At 36.3% G+C, this 19,700-nt stretch overlaps 4 protein-coding genes across 7 annotated transcripts; 2 read left to right on the forward strand and 2 right to left on the reverse strand.

Annotated features, from left to right (window-relative positions):
- Positions 1–2,539: 2,539 nt before the first annotated feature.
- On the forward strand, positions 2,540–6,925 carry LOC127258244 (lysine-specific demethylase JMJ29-like). 3 transcript variants are annotated; one of them, XM_051285022.1, is made up of 12 exons: positions 2,540–2,926; positions 3,036–3,145; positions 3,497–3,596; positions 3,700–3,841; positions 4,134–4,197; positions 4,296–5,004; positions 5,140–5,469; positions 5,561–5,680; positions 5,811–6,014; positions 6,169–6,241; positions 6,388–6,473; positions 6,590–6,925. In XM_051285022.1, exons 1-12 carry the CDS (start codon positions 2,618–2,620, stop codon positions 6,788–6,790), a joined length of 2,448 nt encoding a protein of 815 aa, XP_051140979.1. In that variant the 5' UTR covers positions 2,540–2,617; the 3' UTR covers positions 6,791–6,925. The 3 variants fall into 3 exon arrangements, 2 of the variants coding, with proteins under 2 accessions (XP_051140979.1, XP_051140980.1); XR_007840279.1 differs by lacking the exon at positions 6,590–6,925 and having other exon boundaries at positions 5,561–5,685; positions 5,817–6,014; positions 6,388–6,431; XM_051285023.1 differs by lacking the exons at positions 6,169–6,241; positions 6,388–6,473; positions 6,590–6,925 and having other exon boundaries at positions 5,561–5,685; positions 5,817–6,075.
- Positions 6,926–7,010: 85 nt separating this feature from the next.
- LOC127258465 (F-box protein FBW2-like) lies at positions 7,011–8,624 on the reverse strand. The gene is made up of 3 exons (XM_051285312.1): positions 8,512–8,624; positions 7,982–8,369; positions 7,011–7,749 (listed from the first exon to the last, which is right to left on the reverse strand). Exons 2-3 carry the CDS (start codon positions 8,347–8,349, stop codon positions 7,062–7,064), a joined length of 1,056 nt encoding a protein of 351 aa, XP_051141269.1. The 5' UTR covers positions 8,350–8,369; positions 8,512–8,624; the 3' UTR covers positions 7,011–7,061.
- Positions 8,625–11,964: 3,340 nt separating this feature from the next.
- Positions 11,965–12,448, reverse strand: LOC127258302 (EPIDERMAL PATTERNING FACTOR-like protein 1). The gene is made up of 2 exons (XM_051285100.1): positions 12,321–12,448; positions 11,965–12,198 (listed from the first exon to the last, which is right to left on the reverse strand). The coding sequence occupies exons 1-2, from the start codon at positions 12,441–12,443 to the stop codon at positions 11,965–11,967; spliced, it is 357 nt and encodes a 118-aa protein (XP_051141057.1). The 5' UTR covers positions 12,444–12,448.
- A 4,802-nt stretch (positions 12,449–17,250) lies between these two features.
- LOC127258532 (uncharacterized) lies at positions 17,251–19,107 on the forward strand. Of its 2 annotated transcripts, none has more exons than XM_051285404.1 (4): positions 17,251–17,549; positions 17,690–17,891; positions 18,443–18,569; positions 18,656–19,107. In XM_051285404.1, the coding sequence occupies exons 2-4, from the start codon at positions 17,692–17,694 to the stop codon at positions 18,725–18,727; spliced, it is 399 nt and encodes a 132-aa protein (XP_051141361.1). In that variant the 5' UTR covers positions 17,251–17,549; positions 17,690–17,691; the 3' UTR covers positions 18,728–19,107. The 2 variants fall into 2 exon arrangements, with proteins under 2 accessions (XP_051141361.1, XP_051141360.1); XM_051285403.1 differs by having other exon boundaries at positions 17,257–17,545.
- Positions 19,108–19,700: the final 593 nt, after the last annotated feature.

Genomic DNA, 19,700 nt, shown 5'->3' on the forward strand with positions numbered 1-19,700 from the left:
GAGAGAGAGAGGGGGGGGGGGGGGGGGGGGGGGGTTAATCAAAATGGTGGTTTATGGTTGAGGAATATCAAAAAAGTATATTTTTTTTAATTAATGGGGCTGAAATAAATGTATGCATACACACATAACCTGTACGTAATATTATCTGCTTGCTTAATCGGCAATTTCATTTTTATTTTGGGATTGTAGAATTAAATCTGGATACTTTTACTAATGTCATGGATTCTCCCATTTTATTTTTGGATTTGATTTTAGAAATATAGTTATTTAATTTTATGGTTCCATCGCACCAATAAATAGACAACGTATAAATTATAAATTTAAATGTATTTAGATTGCAATAAATTATACATATAATAATAATAATAATAGTTCATGTCAACTAATACAATATATATTGTATTAATTAAAAATATTTTTAATTTTAATTGTTAGATGGATATATATGTTATGAAATAGGAATGACATAGGAGTATAATACTTGTATTTGTTTTGCACTTCTATTGGATTTTGATGGATAAATTGTGACTTAAATAATAAGAATGAAATATATATGTGTATATATATATTTTGAATTATGTGTTTTTAATAAAAATAGAATGTAAACATATGAGTGTACTTTTTAAATAGTTTTTTAAACTTATTTAATAAATTAATAAAGTAATTTGTTCAACAATTCAAGAAAATTATTCAATAATTCAAACTTGAGAATGATCATGGTATCTTTATTTAGCCTGTAATTGGATTGAGAATAATGTCATATAAGTTATTAACATTTAATTAACCATGTTCTCAAAATAAATAAATAAATTATTACATGATCCGATATATTTTTGTTAATTAAAAAAATAGTTCTAAAAAAAAAACATTATTACATGATCCGATATATTTTTGTTAATTAAAAAAACAATTCTAAAAGTATTTTTGTCACTATCGACATAATTTTTTTTTTATATATATATTTGTTTATTCATTAACTTTAATGTAATTTGATAGATCAATTGTAACAAAAACAAAAAGTGGCGAAATAAAACAACAAGTTTATTTTGTGGCACATTGTTATTAAATCGTTACTTTATAGATGTATAATTTTTGTTTTTTTTTAAGCTTTTAGTTCTAATAGATTTTTTTTTTTTTTTTTTTGTTGATTGAGTAATAAAAATCAGTTTACTTATTAATAAAAATGTTATAAATTTACGAGTGTAAAAAAAATCTTATAGACTTTTAAAATCTTCTTTATAGGTTGTGAAATTGTAATTTTACTAGATTGTGAAGTTATAGTTTTACTTGGTTGTTATTGTTGGTTTTCTGTAATAATAATGATGAATGCATTGTATATATACTTTTTTCATATTATAAATTATTTATCTTTATCCACTTTTTTAAATTAAATTTTAATATATTTATTAGTATTTTATATTTATATATATGTAGTATAATAGATGAAGAATGAATAATTCTATCAAATTAAAAAAAGTGACAATGTTATTGTAATACGAAGAATTATTTATTTATCTGTGGTTACCACAATAATTCGACAAGCGGTTAAATGATTATGGGAGGAAGGAATATATGTTTTTAAATAATATTTATAACTAAATGAGTTCACACAGATTTCGTATATAAAAAAAATGGACTCATTCACAAATATATGTTGTTTTATATGTAAATTTAACGGTCTAATATATATATATATTATTAAAATATAAGAACAAATCTAAGATTTTATTAGGAAATTAAGTAAAAATATTGGATTAGATTTGGTTAGATTCAGTTTCAAATCAAATTTGGAAACTCAAAAATCTACACTAAAACACACATAATTAGCGACTATACAGAAGAACCGATCCGAAACCACAAGACACACACAAATTTAATCCTTCAAAAAAGATACAAAATGAAACAGAACAAATACAAATGGCAACAAGTTGAACGAGCACCTTATGACTAGGAACAATTTCAAACCAGGGAAAAAATAGTGCTACAGAAACTCCATAAATTATAAAAGAAAAGAGGCTGCCAAGAACCACCAGCAAAAATTACAGAGAATGGACAAAGAGGTCGAGAGAGACTAAAGAAAAATGGTATAAAAATATTATTTAAACAAAATCAAAATCAGCACTATTTATTTTACAAAATTTTTAATAAAAATATATTATCATTATTTTTTAAATATAGTATCAAAATAATATTGAGACAAAAAGTTCGGTACTCCGTTTTAAATAAATTTCAAACAAAGAAAAAGTAATAGAGAATGTAATATTGGAGACGTGTCGAGCATTTATTTATTACACGTGCACGAATGTGTACTTGCATTGCATTTGCCATGCAACCGTCATAGCATAGCATGGTACGAATCGAACAGCAATCTTTTGCAAGATCCAACGGCGACGGTGCATCAACGTAAATGGGTTTGCATTTTCCGCCGTTGATCTTGCTAGCTCACCCACTCGATCATATCTCAATCAAATCGCATGAACTACGTCAAATCACGCAGCTACGATTGCTACAATTAATTACCTCTTCGAAATCAATAAACAAACCCTCGAGAGCCCGAATTCCCGCCCGACAACGGAGAAGAAGAATTGAAAGAGGAGAGCATTCGAAAGCGTTGGCTATGGCGGAGAAGACCGACCTGAATAGCGGCGCTTCTCGACATCGCTCGTCGAGGGCGTCTTCTCGGGCAGCGCAGGAGAAAATACAGTCAATATCCAAGGAGGAGAAGAGGCCGATAAGGAGCGCGGGGGGGCGCAAGAGTAAACGAGCGAAAATTGATGACGAGGCTCAGAAAATTGGGGGAGAGAAAAGGGGGAAGCCGAGAAGGAAGACGAAACGCGAGGAGGCAGCAGCTGCAAATGCTACCGATGAAGAAGATAATCAGCAGGTTGCTGTGGGTAATCCCGTTCGCCATGGCCATGGGAAGAAGGTATATTGAGTTTTTGGATTTGAATAGCTGGATCATCTTCTGCTCTGCTACGTACTTCCATTCAATTTAACGTAGTTGTGCTTTGCCTATGCATCTGTTCCTGGATAAGGTGTCGAACTCGAACCTGTGCCATCAGTGTAAGAGGAATGACAAAAAGGCGGTCGTTCGATGCAACCTTTGCGAAACTAAGCGCTACTGTGGGAGCTGTATGACCAAATGGTGTGGAACTTTTTATAGAATTCATTTCTAGATTATTTTGATTTTGATTTTGATTTTAAGTTGTTGGTTTTTTTGTTTAGCGAATGGATGTGTGTATATGTATGCATGTATGCATCTTTAATTTTTTTTTTTTGGGGGGGGGGGGGGGGGGGGGAGGGGAATGACAGAAAGTTGTCGAAAATCTTGTTTGAATTCTTACTTGTCCCTAAACTAAGTAGGATTGCATGATTTGAATTATCTGAGGGTTCTCCGATTCGATGTGGGTTTTAATTGATGGCCTTTGGAATGTGGATCGTGCTTTCTTTACGGTTTGATGACTTAGGGAGGGAGTGTGAATGTGATTGGTATTAGGTACCCTGCGATGACAGAAGAGGATTTTGCTAAAAAGTGTCCATTTTGTCGTCAAAATTGCAATTGTAAAAGATGTATGCGGCTGGATGGCCCAATCAAGGTAGAATTTGTTGTTGGTTTTCTCTCTTGTACTGAATTTTGCTTCGATGTGCACGTAGCTTAATTAGCTCTTATGGTTGAATTATATGGGTCGACTCGTGCAGGAATTAATGGATTCAAGGGTGGAATATACGGATGAGAAGAGAGTGGAGTACTCAAAGTACATGCTGAAATTGCTTCTGCCTTTCCTGAAACAATTCGATGATATGCAATATAAAGAGAGGCAAGTCGAGGCTGGAATACAAGGTATATTTATTGTTCGATCTTCCAAGAGAATACTAACAATAATTATCTTGCACGTCGACTTACCTTTCTTGTTGGCTCAGAATGTGATTATAGCTATAACACACACTCTAACTGTTTGTTATTATTGAACATGGATTTGTCATGACTTAACGACAATAAAGTTACGTTGTTGACCGAGCACATAAAGTTTGTCGATGTCTGTTCACTTTTCATACACTAGCTAGATTTTGTTGAATTGTAAGCTTATGAAATTAATGTTGCTGGCAATGCCATGCTCTCTTTGATTTAAAAGGAAAACTGCAATCAGAATTACAACTTAAGCAATCACGATGCAGGAGAGACGAAAGAATGTACTGGTCAGTTGCATTATCGCGGGTCATTAGTACTATTTCTGGCAAAAGGTTCTGTTAGGTTGCCAATGCCAAAGGTTCATTGTTTGTTCTACTTTTTGCAGCAATATATGTAAATCATCCATTATTGATTACCATCGAAGTTGCCCCAAGTGTCGGTTGGATTTGTGCGTCACTTGTTGTCAAGAGGTGCGTGATGATTGTTCAAAGGGGGGCAATAAAGAAGTGGTGCTGAAATACGTTGATTATGGCTTCGAATACTTGCATGGTGATGGTAAAAAGTGCGTCCAGGAATTACTGGTTGAAAAAGATCACAAACACTCTGAGGAGTGGAGATCGACAGAAAATGGCGTCATTCATTGCCCGCCGAAGAGCATGGGAGGCTGTGGAAAAGGAATTTTAGAACTGAAGTATATTTTTAAGAACAATTTGGTCTCCCGATTGCTGAACAGAGCAGAAAACTTATTCAGGACACTGGATTTCGGGGATCTGCATAAAAGTTTGGATCCCAAGTGTCCTTGTTTGGACAAGAATGAAAATGCCAGCAGCATCCGCAGAGCAGCCTCCCGACATAATTCTGAGGACAATTTCTTGTATTGTCCGACTGCTACAAGCCTTCAGCCTGACGACTTGAGGCATTTTCAGTGTCACTGGTCGAAAGGTGAGCCTGTGATCGTGTCTGACGTGCTGGCAAACTCCAAGGGGTTGAGTTGGGCGCCAATGGTTGTGTGGCGCGCCTTCCGCCAGGTAAAACACGAAAAGCACGGCCAGCTTCTCGATGTGGTCGCTATTAATTGCTTGGACATGTGTGAGGTCAGTTCCCTTCCCTTCCCTTCCCTTCTTGTCTCGGTGTGTGTTTCTATTGTTTTCTGTGACCGAAAATCTTTGAAGTTTTTTATTTATTTATTATGTTCGATGATGGAATTAATGCTCGTTCGAAAACAACAGGTCGAAATAAATGCGCATCAATTTTTCATGGGGTATACCTGCGGCAGGTTCGACCATATGGGCTGGCCTGAAATCTTAAAGCTTAAAGACTGGCCACCCACTAAGTCCTTCGATGAGCAGCTTCCCCGTCATGGTGCGGAGTTTATCAGTTGCTTGCCGTTCAAGGAGTACACACATCCTCGTTCCGGATACCTAAACCTTGCAGTGAAATTGCCTGAGAAATCTCTGAAGCCGGATATGGGGCCTAAGACATACATTGCCTACGGCATTGCTCAAGAATTGGGAAGGGGAGACTCTGTGACGAAACTGCACTGTGATATGTCCGATGCAGTATGCGAATTCTTTTCTTTTTTAAGATTCTGTTGCGACATTACGCATGCTGCAGTGTGTTTGATGTGTTGGTTTTAAAATTTTCGGTTAGGTGAATGTGTTAACTCACGCGGAGGCAGTTAAACTCGATGCCGAGCATCTTTCAAGAATTGAGGAGCTGCGGAAAAGGCACGCTGCGCAGGACAGGATCGAGCTGTATTGCAGTGAGCAGGTAAGGTATTATTCCAAGGATCGCATCCAATTAAGTTTCTAGCTAAGTTTTGAATCATTGATGAGATATGAATTATAAGCAACAGCAACCAGTCCTGTCTTCAAGTATTGAGATACAGAGTATATATGAGGTGCAGGGCTCTAAAACTGGCGAAAGGGTCGAAGAAGGTGACGGATATGAAAGTTGCTGTCCTTTGGCTTCTGAAACCGAAAACCTTGAAGGTGGTGGCGCTCTGTGGGACATCTTTAGGAGGAGAGACGTGCCCAAATTGGAAGAGTACGTGAGGAAATATTCCAAGGAATTCAGGCATTTGTATGGCAACCCGTTGCCGCAGGTAAAAGATACTCCTATATATATTGTTGGGATAGATGGATGGATGGATTTAGATATATGATGGATCTCTTTAGTTAATACTATATGGTTTGGTGTGATGTATATGTATATGTCTATGTATATGCTTTCCTTCCTTGCTGGATATTTGAAATCAGGTTGTCCACCCTATTCACGATCAATCGGTGTACTTGACTGTGGAGCATAAAAGGCGACTGAAGGAGGAATATGGTTAGTTTGTTCGTTTGCATTTGCCCTTCTTATACCCACTCTGCTCTCTGTGTGTGTGTGACTGCAATTCAAAAGCAGCGGCGGCAGCAATATATATGTTATGGTCAGTCTGTTTTTGTTTGATTTGATTGCATTGCATTGCATAGGGATCGAGCCGTGGACGTTTGTTCAGAAGCTAGGCGATGCGGTGCTGATACCTGTCGGGTGCCCTCACCAAGTCCGGAATTTGAAGGTAGGTTGGTAGGTAGGTAGATAGAATACTACTACTACTACTACTGCTATCCTTTTAGTTAGTCTGGTAGTCGATTTTTTGCTGTTGGTGTTGGTGCTCTGGTGGGGGGAGATCAGAGCTGCAACAAGGTGGCGCTGGACTTTGTGTCGCCGGAGAACGTGGGGGAGTGCATGAGGCTGTGGGACGAGTTTCGCGGTCTCCCACGGGGGCATCGTGCCAAGGAGGACAAGCTGGAGGTGAGGAAGATGGTCGTGCACGGGATGCAGGGCGTTGTGGATGACTTGGAGCAGCAGCAGCAGCTGGCCTCCTCCTTCTAAGATCCTTTTGTTGGAATGTGTACGTCCGTACCTACATAAATGAATTGTGGTTTTGGTTTTGGTTTTGGTTTTGGCGTGCGTTGTCTGTCCGGTGAGAATCCAAGGAACACACACGGTTTTTAGCAAGTAAAAACACCAAACAAGAATTTTCCAGTTAGTTTTGCATGCGATTCAGACCCACAGGCCACAAACATGACTACGACTACGACTACGAGACCTTTCTTACCTCCTTCTCCATGCCTCTCTCTTAATTATTGGGGGGGGAGGTAGATTAGTAGTCTTCATCATCATCAGCATCTTCTTCTTCTTCTTCTTCTTCTTCTTCATCATCATCATCAGTGGTGGTGTAGTAGTACTCCTCCTCCTCCTCTTCTTCCTCCTCCTCCTCCTCATCGGATGTCCCCAGATAGTCCTCCCACTCGTCATCCAGATCAGGATCGCCGACCACAAAGTCCCAGGCGAGGAAGCCGTGGTGGTCGGAGGAGACGACGTCCCAGCCGTAGGTGCTGTGGGAGTCGGGAAAGTGCGGGCCGATCACGCGCAGCCCAGGGAACCCCCTGGTGAAGTCCTCGTCCAGGTGCACCTCCCAGCAGCCCCGGATGTCAAGGAGCTCCAGGCGCGTGCACCGCTGGATGATCTCCCGCGCGCTGGAGGTCCTCCGCAGCTGCAGGTGAGTGATCTCGAGGCGCCTCAACCTGGGCATGGTGGCGGCGATGGCGAGAGCCTCGTCGTCCTGCGGGGGCCCGTTGATCACCTCCATCAGGTCCATGACCCGGAGGAGCGTGGCGAGGGACGGGCAGTTGGTTCCGATGGCTTCGAGGGCGCGGGCCCCAACGGTGAGGCAGTAGCTCAGGTCCAGGCAGACGATGTTGGCGAACACCCCAGCCGCAGCCCCATTCTCCAGAGCCGGGCCGGGGACGCTGCACCTCGGCAGGCAAAGGGTTTGCAGGGATCGTGCGCTTGCATGCCCAATTTCAAAACACAAAACAACAAATCCAATTATGAATCAATCAATCAAGATGTTAAAATAGCATTAACTGAATCGAGTTGAATTGAATTGAATGAAGATCATCCATCATATGATCATATAATGATAGAGATATAGATCTAGTTGTTTCCAGTTCCAAATAAAATTAAGGCAATTAAATGAATGAAAACACATCACACAGACAGAGACAGACAGACACTCACCGGCCAGCTACGAAAGAAAAGGAGTCCTCCCCGGCTAGGCCGGAGATGCAGAGCTTCCGGAGCGAGCCATCGCTCCTTGGGATGAGAAGGCGGAGCATACGGTCGAGTTGCGCCGGGGCGGAGGTGCGGCTCCACTCCTGGATGTCGATCTCCTGCCAGCAGCGGGGCCCCACCGCTACGGACCTCCAGGGCTTGCAGACGCATGGCACCGCCGTCAGCGCCTCCCGCAGCGGAAGCTTTTTGAATATGACGCCCAGCGCATCGGGGATCAGCTCCTTCCAGTTCCGCGATGCTGATTCGCCGACCTCGACCCCAGCCCCAGCCTCAGCCTCAGCCATGCTGCCTTCTGTGATTAATGTGATTGTCATTGTGATTGAAATTGATTCACCTGCACAGACAGACAGACAGACAGACACACACACCGAAAGTGATGATGCATATATATGCATGCAGAATTATATAATAATCGACAGACTCAACAACAACAACAAGAATGCTATATATGTATGATCAGGGCTCATATTCAATACCAAAACAAACCAATTAAAGCACGCCGGTCCTGTGTGGATAGATGATGGGATGAGATGGGAATCCCAACTGTGGTGTCTGTCTTCCGCTGCTTGCTGCTGCTCGTATTATATAGTAATAGAGAGAGAGAGAGAGAGAGAGAGAAAAGGGTGTAATCAAATGTTGGGTTATGGTTGAGAAAATATGGAAAAGGGGGGATATACTTTTAATTGATGGGGCAGAAATAAATGTGTGCAACACACACAATCCATGCAATATTATCTGTTTTCTCAATTGGCAAATTCACTTTTATTTTGGGATTGTAGAATTAAATTTGGATTCTCTTTTTTTTTGCGTTTTGGATTGTCCTAATTTCATTTATTTTAGATTTGATTTCAGAAATTTAATGTAAATATTATATGTATCTACATATGAATTAAAAGATAATTTTATTTTTGGATAATAATATCTTTTTTACAGCAATACTCGAGTAGTGTGCGTGGTATGTATATATATATATATATATATATATATGCTTTACTAGGATGAATATGTATTGACGCAATTAAAGAGAATATAGATTTCAATTAAGTAATTTACACAAAAATAAAATTTTAGATTATATATATTCAATACTTTTAGAAACCAATTCAACAAATAGAGTAATGTGTTCAAAAATCTAATAAACTCATTTAGCAATTCAATACTAGAGAACAATCATGGAATCCCTGTTTAATATGAAATTGGATCAAGAATGATGTCATATCGAATATAAACATTCAATTAACTATGTTTGTACAAAAATCATTATTGCATCATATAATTATCTCTTTGTTCATTAAAACAATAATATAAGTATTTGTCGTTATCGACATAAATTTTATTACTTGCTTTTATATCTTTATTCGTTCACGAACTTGATATAATAAAATGACAAGAGATGACAAAAAAGTTATTTAACGGCATATTGTTACTATATAGGTATCACTTTATACTTGTAGAATCTTTCTTTATTATATATTATTATTATTATTTCAAGTTCTTAATTCGAGTAGTCTTTTTACAAATCATATAATAAATTCCAGGTGACTTAGTTGTAAAAATGTTATAAATTTTCGAGTGTAAATAGTAACTTAAATACTTTTAAGATTCTTCTTGTAGGTTAAGAAGTTGTCCATTTGTTCGCCTATTGTTGTAGATTTTAAATGTAATAATATACTAGTAAAAGAAGCTTGTAGTTTATCAAATTTGCAGTGATTTTTTTACCTCTTTGGTCTTAGTTTTTGGCTTAAATAGTTGGTTAAATGTAATGTTATGTGAGAAAAAATAATACTATATATATTTACATATATATAAATTGTAAGAATTGCATAATAAATGTTTTTACAAGTAATTAAATAGTCTATATATTATAACAAAGTACACTATAAATGTAATATGGTTTTATTCTAATACAACACTGAACAAATTATATTACAAGTAAATTATAGCCAAACAAGTTAATTTGTTATATTTTAGTCGAATATTATTATTTTACTTGTACAATATAAAATATTAGAAAAAAAAAAAAAAAAAACTCATTACTAATGACATTATTGAATAAATCAAAAGATAGCATAAAACAATACATGCATTTGTGATTTGTGTATGAGTTTTGTTTTACATACGTGGGTTGTTAAATATAATATCTTGAAGTAATTATAATATATATAGAATTGAAAAATCAGGATATTGAATGTTATAATTGAAGATAAAATCAGCAAGTAAATATACACAACGTTTATAGTTAAATACAAAAATCATTCTAGTGTTTTAGTCCACAAGGGATCGGGATGGATTAATGGAAGCGTGAGAGTGGAAGTGGACTATAAACAAAAAAAGAAAGAAAAAGGAACGTAGACAAACCTTTATTTTGTCAATAAATATTTTTATATAGTATCTAGCTTGTCATCCAAATCAAAATCAAAATCAGACGACGAAGTCTCTTTGACAAGAAAGCCATGCATGGGCATGGTTGGAGTGGAGTGGATCAGTGGAGACGATGTCCCATGGATTAAACCTCAGTTGCACTGCACTAGCTTAGTCAGTCGTTGAGGGAGAGGGGCTGAGGGAGGGAGGGTCTGTAGTAACTACTTAACTACTTAGAGAGAGTCTATCTCTTAATATAGTAGTATCATCATCATCATCTTATGAATGTATGCACTGCACTGCACTAGCTATTATTATTATTATTATTATAGTCCTCCAATGATTAATCCTTCAAGACAATGCAACTACTCTTCTAATTATCTATTCTTCTAAGAATGAGAATATTATTAGCTAGTATTAGTAGCTTGCAAGTAACAAATTCTTCCCTGGTAAACAATTTTCATCGAATCCAACTTTAATTTGTAATGGAGTGATGCCAACAATACATACAGTACCCACACCCACCCTCCGATCAAATAAATAAACCAACCATTCAAGGCTCGGCTTTTCTTTTTTTGGCAAAATCATTTATAACTCGTAAAACAGAATTTGTATTATTTTTCCCGTCACTTAAAGCTAACATAAAATTGGGGGTTTGTTTGGTTTAATTCACAATTTGAATTTAAATAATAATATTAAGTAATATTTTATAAGATAAAACATTACTTTTTTTATTGGATTGTACAAATAATAAAATTTAATTTAATATAAAATAAAAATATATATTATTTGTTTGAATAATTTGTGTTTAAATATATTTTGTAAATATTTATAGATATTTATTGCAATAGTTCGAATAAAAATTAAAGTTTTTATATAATATCTTTAATAAAAATATATTTATTTATTTATTTAATTACCTATTTTTTAAATAACACACTCGATAAATAATATTAAAAGGAATTCAAATATATAGGCAATCAAACCTTGTTTCAGATTTATTCTGAATAAAAATAAAGGGTTAATATTAATTATTTTAATTAAAAAAATATACTATGTATTTAGATTTCATTGCTTCTTTTTTTAAAAAAAAAATAATAATTTTAAAAGTTTTTAAAATCAGTTCATATATAGATATAAATTAATCTATATTTAATTATTTCAAAAGTAATTTATATATAAATATCACAATAATTTAAATTTTTAACGAATTATATATTTTTTATTTTACTTATAAGAACAAACATATTAAAATGATAGTATTATATATTTTTTATAGATAGCAATCAATTTATAATTATTTTTATATTATAATATTATTATTTTTTAATCTATTAAAAAATATTAATTTTAATTAGGACAAAAACTGAGCAGCAATGATATTACTGTATATACAGTGTTACGATTGATGAGTCAATAATCATAATGTACAATTTGTACGTCTTCGCACTAACCGTCTTGTCAATTCCAAAACCGCTCTCCACCACACCCCGCCGCCGCCGACGACGGCCGGGAATCCTCTTCCTCAACCACTTTCATCGATCTCTTTTGAAATTAATTTTTTAATCTCACGGATTGTAGAAATGGCTACCGCATGCGCATTTCCACCCAAGCGGCTTGTAATTGGCGTATCTGCTTCCCCTGTTCGAATCGAAGAAATCGAGCTTCTTCTTTCCCCGGCCGGCCGCGGAGTTCGGCATCGACGGCACCTGCACGGCGGTACAGGGATGGCACTGGTTGCATTTATTGTGGCAGGTCGGCGGCATAGAGCCCAGCCTTGATTTATCCGCAGTCACCAAACCCTACACACGAGCACCACATGTTCGACAAAATTACTGAGAGAAAAGAAGAAGATAAAAAATCTATGTTTGATGTATGCAGACAGTAAATTCGAACACAAGTGAAGTGACCATGGAAAGTGTACCCTGAAGATGTTCGCAGGCTGATTTGCGTCGAAGCAATGCGCAGAGGAGAGAAGGGAGAAAAGAGCTACAATAACGATGGCAACTGAGGAGGGAATTAAAGAGGTAACACAACTCATAGCCATGGCTGCATTTTATATCGAATTGATAGCCTTCAAAATACCCCTTCAGTGAAGTATGTATGAAAGAAAGATTGTTTAGTGATGCTGAAATGTAGAAGGGAAGGGAGAAAGATTGGCTTTTCTTGACAGATTATCTTTCTTTTTTTTTTTTTTTTAATATAAAAGAAATTAAAAGAATAAATGATTATGAAACTGTTTGGTGGGAAGGGAGAGCACAGAGAGAGAGTGGAGATAGTTTGGTGGAATGAAGGGGGGGAATAGATTAGTGCAACTCTGGAAAACTGGAGCGGAGAGCATACAGAGGTTACAGATAGAGAAGAAGAGGAGGGGGTGGGGTGGGGTGGTTGAAAGGAACAAGACGTGGATGTAAAACAAAAGAACGTGAGAAGCGGTATCAGAGGATGAGTGGGGGGAGGGGGGGCCTCCTGGGGCAAAGTTATTTCTTTTGCACTGTTGAGGACATGGCAATTACTAGCTGTGTAGAAAGCGAAAGGTCTTTCCACCATGGAAAGGGATGCTGGCTGGCTGGCTGGCTGGCTGGTTCTTTGGGATGGTAACTAAAAGTAATAGTAATACTCCATAATAATAAATGAATACTAAAATGAAGCAGGTGACTACTTTCTTTACAGTCTTTTTCATTGCTTGTCTTGCATCAGTGTTTGGATTTTTCGATAGTTGGTTGATTGATTGATTGAAATTGAATGAATGAATGAATGAGAGAGGAAAAAAAACAGAAAAGAAAGAAATAAACAAATGGCAATATATTTTCTTGGTGCTCTTTGATTTTTTTAATGTGAGTTTTTTTCTCAGAGTGCCTTTCTGGTACTGCTGTGCTGTGCTGTGCTGCATCTAGTTTGGCATATCATCATCAACTCCTCCTCAATTTAAGCTTTTGTAAATGTGTGTGTGTATGTATGTATGTATGTATGTATATATATAGATATATAGAGAGAGAGAGAGAGAGAGAGAGAGAGAGAGAGAGAGAGAGAGAAATGAAGCTTACGTATTTGTCTCTTGATCCTTGAAAGAAGGAAGACAAGAAATGATTGCTTGAGCAGAGGAATGAATGGGGTGAATTAGGAGGTGTAATTATCATTTATTATTCACACGAGGGAGGGAGGAGATGGCCTAAAACTAAAAGCCTCCCAAACTGAAACTGTGAGTCAAATTTCATGTAACCTTACCTACCCACCCTACCTAACTTTTCTTTTGCGTGCCCTGACTTGAATGAATGCATCCATCTCGACCGGATTTGCCTTCTCTTTTCTGATTTGTATTTTGCGTCGTTGCTGTTTGAGTTTGAATAGTTTTTCAATACCATATTTTATGATAATAAATTTAAAGGTTTTTTCGCTTGCTATTTTAATTTGAAGAATTTTTTTAGTATGAAATTTATAGAATCGTGTGGATGATATAAAAATTACTAATATCTTATGTTAATGTTGATTTAATAAAATATATTAAAATTGTGTCAGAAAATTTAAAAAAGAAAAAAAGGCAAACAAACTAATGTTTTTAAAATGAGAATAGTTATTAAATGTAGTAATATTTTATGATGATATATGTGATTTTTACGTTTCCACAATGAGTTATTTTATTGAAAATATATATGTGATGTTTAATTTTAATCATGCATAGTTTTTATTTATTTATTTTTAAGGCATTGCCACGCAACGTACAGATCATGTGACAACGTTGGGTTCTAAGCCAATTTCTAATTACTTGACAGTGGATTTGGGCTCTAATTGGGCTTAGCCTTTTGCTTGATTTCATAGTGTTTTCTCTTTAATTGTCTGACTCTTTTTGCTCCTTTAATTTCAACGATTTTTGTTGTACTCTATTTAATAATTAGCTTTGCGGTCTATTTCTTTATCAAAAAAATTACAAATTTTTTATTTGAACTCTGATTTTTTTGAAATATTTTATCAAATATTATTATATTATCAAATTCAAATCAAAATTTTTGCGTAATTTGTAGTGTGAGAACAAAATTGTGAATATTTTATTTATTTATGACATAAGAATTTGCACCATTATTCTTTGAATGCTCAATGAGTATATACCCAAGATAAAACAAAATTCTAAAGTTTGATTCTAACTAAACATATAAAGTGTGTATTTGTTTAGAATTTAATTTTTTATTATAAAATTATATTAATTAATTATATATATAATATAGGAGTATTATTTTTAATTTTCTCATACTCAACTATACTTTAAATAAAACACCAAAAAACTAAAAATTAGTGGTGTGTTTTGGCTTAGGTTTTACTGTTTTAAAATATTATGTTATTGAAAATTATTAGGATTAAATAAATGATAATTTTATTTGAAAATGAACCCTAACATTTTGTCAATATTTTTATTTATGAGAACAGTTTTTTTTTTCTATTGAAAATAAACAAAACCTTATATGCCTACCTACTAATTAAATATTGCATATAAGATTTCAACAAACCTAAATGAATTTACATCTATAAATTATATTGACATAATTTGATAGGGGTCCATGTCACTATATTCAATAATATTGTAATATTTTCTATAGTTATAATTTCGTAATATTCTAGAAAGCTGACCTCGTAAAATACTTGGCAATAAATCATTGTTATGCAGATTGTTTGACTAAAAAGAGCCTTAATTTTACTTTATGTATGATCAGAAATGGGACTAAAAATATATTGATAATCATTTCAACATCATGACTTCGATCCAATATAAAAGTTAAACCCCGACAGCAAACAATAAAATAAAAAAATAAATTGAATTCACCGCTAATTTAAAAAATGGAAACACAAAAAGATGAATTGGTGTGCTTATTGCCTAAAAGGAAAAAGAATAAATCGGTACTATTGATTTCAATAATTTGAATTAATGATTGAAAGTAGAAAAGAACAAATTAGGGGACGAACTTTTAGTAAATGTTGATTTTTTAATCGAATTATTAATTGTTATATGAAAATAAATAAAAAAAAAATGTTTGTGTAAACAATAGCCAATCATTGAATTTCAGGGTACAGGTAAATAGTAGTAGTATATACTTTAACAGTGGATAGAGAAGAGTAGGATTAAATAAAGAGAGTTATTTAAGTTACATTTCTTTTTAATTGCGCCTGCGCGTGTGTGTATATGACACTAAAGAAAGGACAGAGAGAGAGAGAGAGAGAGAGAAGGAAACACTCTATTAAACAAATATAATATAATCTAATATAATATAATATATACGCACACGTCTCTCACTGCCCTGTCCACACCTAAACAAAACTATACAAATATAAACTTAAATTCATATTTGAAAAAAAAGAAAGAAAAAAAATTAAAAGAGGTTTGGACGGCCACGATCCCGTAGACGACCGATTAATCAACAATCCAACGGTGAAGATGGCGCCAAATGAAAATGAACCCTAATTAGTAATTAATCGTCTAAGCTCGATCGGTTGTTGTTGTTCCCGGCGGACAGGCGCCGTAGCTTATTCCAAAAGCCGCCGAGTTTCATCTTCTTCTTCTTCTTCCTCATCCTCCTCTTCAAATCCAAATCCAAATCCAAATCCTCGTCTCTGGGCGGCGCAGGATAAGCCACCGACCGGCTCTTATTTAGTCCGGCGAAAGCAGAGGAGATCATGGAGCCGATGACGTCGGAGGCCACTCGGTGATGGCGGCGGCGCCTGGGAGACGCGGCGGAAGAAGAATCGCGGGAGGACAAGGTACGGTGATGAGAATACATGGAGACGGAGAGATCGGCGCTGGTGTAGAAAGCATTAAGATTAGTGTTGCAGGCGGCGGCGAGTGCGAAGAGGCGGTCCCTGAGACAGGCTGGGCAGACCCCCGGCTGAGGATTCTGGAACGGGTGATTTCTGCACACCGCCGCCATTTGGGGTTCGAACGCGGCCACGCCCATACGCACCAAACCAATTCGCGATGGGATGGGGGATTTGGAATCTCAAAGTCTGGAATTTGTTGCTGCTGCTGCTGCTGAGTTGAGAGAGAGAGAGATTTATACTACTACTACTCCATATAAATGGTAGAGAGAGAGAGAGAGAGAGAGAGAGACAGACAGACAGGCAGCGTGTGAATGCGCGTGGCACGTGTGGTGGGCATTTCGTTTCATATTTTAATGTGTGCGTGTGCGTCGTCGTCGTTGAATTTGGGGATTTGAAAGGAGGTGTAAAAGAAGACGACGACACGTGTGGGCTGACGGATCGGATCGGAGTATTCGTATTTATTGAGATGCCCAGTTGGAGTGGGTGGGTCCCGCGGGTTTTGGTCGGTCTCTTTACACATGCATGCGATGGTCGGGTCGTACTTGGTTTGAACCAATCGGACACACTTGCCCTTTTTCGTCTTTTGTTATTAATTCTACTAGCATTTTATTACTAATGGGCAGATTTGGACAACAAAAGAAAGAAAGAAAGAAGGGGATGGAGGGATGGATGGGCTAACTAACAGCCAACAGGATGTGAGGGGGGAGCATGGCCCAATAGCCCAGAATTTTGATTTAGAAAAATAAATGAGGAGATGTTTCAATTCAATGCCGAATCTTCTTCTTCTTCTTCTTCTTCTTCTTCTTCTTCTTCTTCTTCTATTACTCTATATTATCACTATCATTAGGAGAGTTAAAAGATATGAGATTAGGCAAATAAGGACGTCCACAATCAACCAAAACACACAGTAAAATTTGGCGGAAATCCCACGAAAGGGAACACACCTACTTATTTGGATGACAAGTGTGTTTTGGGTAAAAAGATATACTGCACACACCCACAACCCTTTTTATATTTGGGTAAAAAAGATATAATAACAGTGCAATTAAATTTATCGAGTGAGAAGCCCAATACTAATTCAAGTTTAATTTGGAGGCCCGAGCCCAAAAATCCTCAACCCTCCTTCAATTGAATCCCTGGTTTTCAATTGAAATCTCGAGTAAATGGCGACCGGGGACGGGAGGGGAGGGGAGAGAGAACCGACGGTCGGTGTGCGCGCAACGGCGCAGCGAGGGTTTGGACGGACGGTATCGACGGCAGCCACACGGTAAAGCTCGGCTGCTTTCTTTTGTGATTTTGGAAACTTTGACAGTCCGATGGCGTTTGAAAATAAATAAGAATGTGGTAGGTGTGTTCTTGATGCGGTCTTCTGATGCAACCATTAACTTGGATATCCAAGATGCTCCATGATTTTGAATTAGTGGATACTTGTTGTTTTAAGCTGTCTTTTAGTTGAGTAAAATAGATGGGATTTGTGATCTGCTGCAGAAATGTCAGCGAATTCTAGGGCAGGAGATCAGTTGAAGATGGTTGATCATCAATCAAGGGTATCAGCAGCAGCCAGGTTACAGCCCACCTTTCAAAGATACCAACGTTTGGGCAGGAAATCCCCATTTCTTAGATATGGTCTACCGATGATCTCGCTCACCGTTCTTGGAGCCCTGGGACTCGGCCACCTATTACAAGGAAGGTCAGTTGTCTAGTCTAATTAGATGTTGTTGTCGTATCATATTTGCTTCGAAATGGATATTCTTGTTTGTATGTATACTTTGGGAGGTTTTATGTGTGTAAACTAGTGTGCTATTATTGCCAATATGAATAATGATATGAATAGTGAAATGCGTTCTGTTACATATGTCTATATGATTGAAATTTTGTATGTGTGAAGTAGTAATATATAACAATAGAATGATGTTATTGTGAGATGCAGGGATGTAGGGTATGAAATTGTCAGTATAGTTAAGGGTGGTGATTGAATATTGAATTGTTGATGCCTATGTAAGCATTTAAAAGTATTAGTTTCATGAAAGATATGTTAGGTGTTTCGAAAATGGTCTTTATAAAAATACATCCAAACTAGGTAGGTGATTGCAATCTTCATATTTGCTACCAATACGTTTATGTAAATTGATGTTATGACCTTTGAAATTTTAGTAGGCTGACATCCGTAGTTTGCTTGAGTTGCAAAATTGTGAATGTTTATGAATGGAGATAACAAGTTGTCCAAACAATTAAATTCAGCAAGGACATGGCTAAAGTGAAGGACGATCGAGAATGGGAACTTATCGAGACAAAGAAAGCACTGTCGAGAACAGGACCGGTAGATGCCTATAAACCCAAAAAGACCTCCCTGGAGGAAGAGCTGAAGGTAAGTGGTGCATATCATTTCATTGTTACACATCCACATACAATGGAAATTCATACCTAAGAAGGGATGGGATGTTCTTATAACAGGCTCTGCAACAAAAGGTTGACATTAATAATTACGAATACAAGAGAATCCCGAAGCCCAGTGAAGGAAAATGAATGAGTGCAGATAAAATACCTTTGCTGGGATGCAATTCACAGGTTTGAATTCCTGAATGAATAAGCTGCATTCCCTTCAATGTTTCCCTGTTATGATTTTGGCTTTGTAGGGTTGTATTTTATTTTTTGGCAAGTTATGGTGTTTGGTGGGGGAAGTTCTTGAGAGTTTCTATTACCTTACCTTAGTATGCACAAGTATGAACTTTGCTCTCCACACACTGGTTGCTCAGTTTTTGCCCCTTTAAGAAGTACTAGAAGATATTAGTTTGTTTTCAGCAATGCATTTCTTACATTACACAGAGGACCAGTTTTGTGCTTTCCGGGATCCCTAGCTTCAATTTATTGAGCATTTCAAGTTATAGAACAATCTGTAATTAGCAACTTGATTTGGGTGAGTAATTTGGTTAACTTCACAATTTTGGAAAATTTGCAGTATACATAGATGCATGGAAGCTAGACAAAACAATAAAAATGTAAACACGATTTAAAAAGTCTTGAATTGTTGCTGCGTCCATTTGCAAATTTTTATTGATCTTTACCTATCTCTATTTTTGTTGATTTCTATGTATGTAATCACGAGTCGACCATTCGATTGATATTTATTTCATGCATAGATGGTTCTATGGACTTGTATAATTCACCAGAATCACCATACTCGGTCACTAATTCTATTTTTATTTTTTTAATTTTTAATCCAATCATTCTTCCATATCAACATTAAAACACTTGGTCACTAATTACTTGCATTCACTTTTTATTTTTTTCATTAGTCGTGACTTTGTTTTTTTAGTTATAGTATAATAATCGTTTTATATATATATATATATATAAATAATACTTAAATATAATATCTTAAAATTTTAAAAGATTTTATAGTAATTTGAAAAAATAAAAGCAACCCGTAAATGCTATGCGCATTTTGATTTGCATTCACAAGTTGGATAGGTTGGGTGTGCTTTTTTCCGGAGTTTTT

The sequence above is a fragment of the Andrographis paniculata genome, unplaced genomic scaffold, assembly GCF_009805555.1.
Source record: "Andrographis paniculata isolate CXL003 unplaced genomic scaffold, ASM980555v1 Contig59END, whole genome shotgun sequence".
NCBI classification, from domain to species: Eukaryota; Viridiplantae; Streptophyta; class Magnoliopsida; order Lamiales; family Acanthaceae; genus Andrographis; species Andrographis paniculata.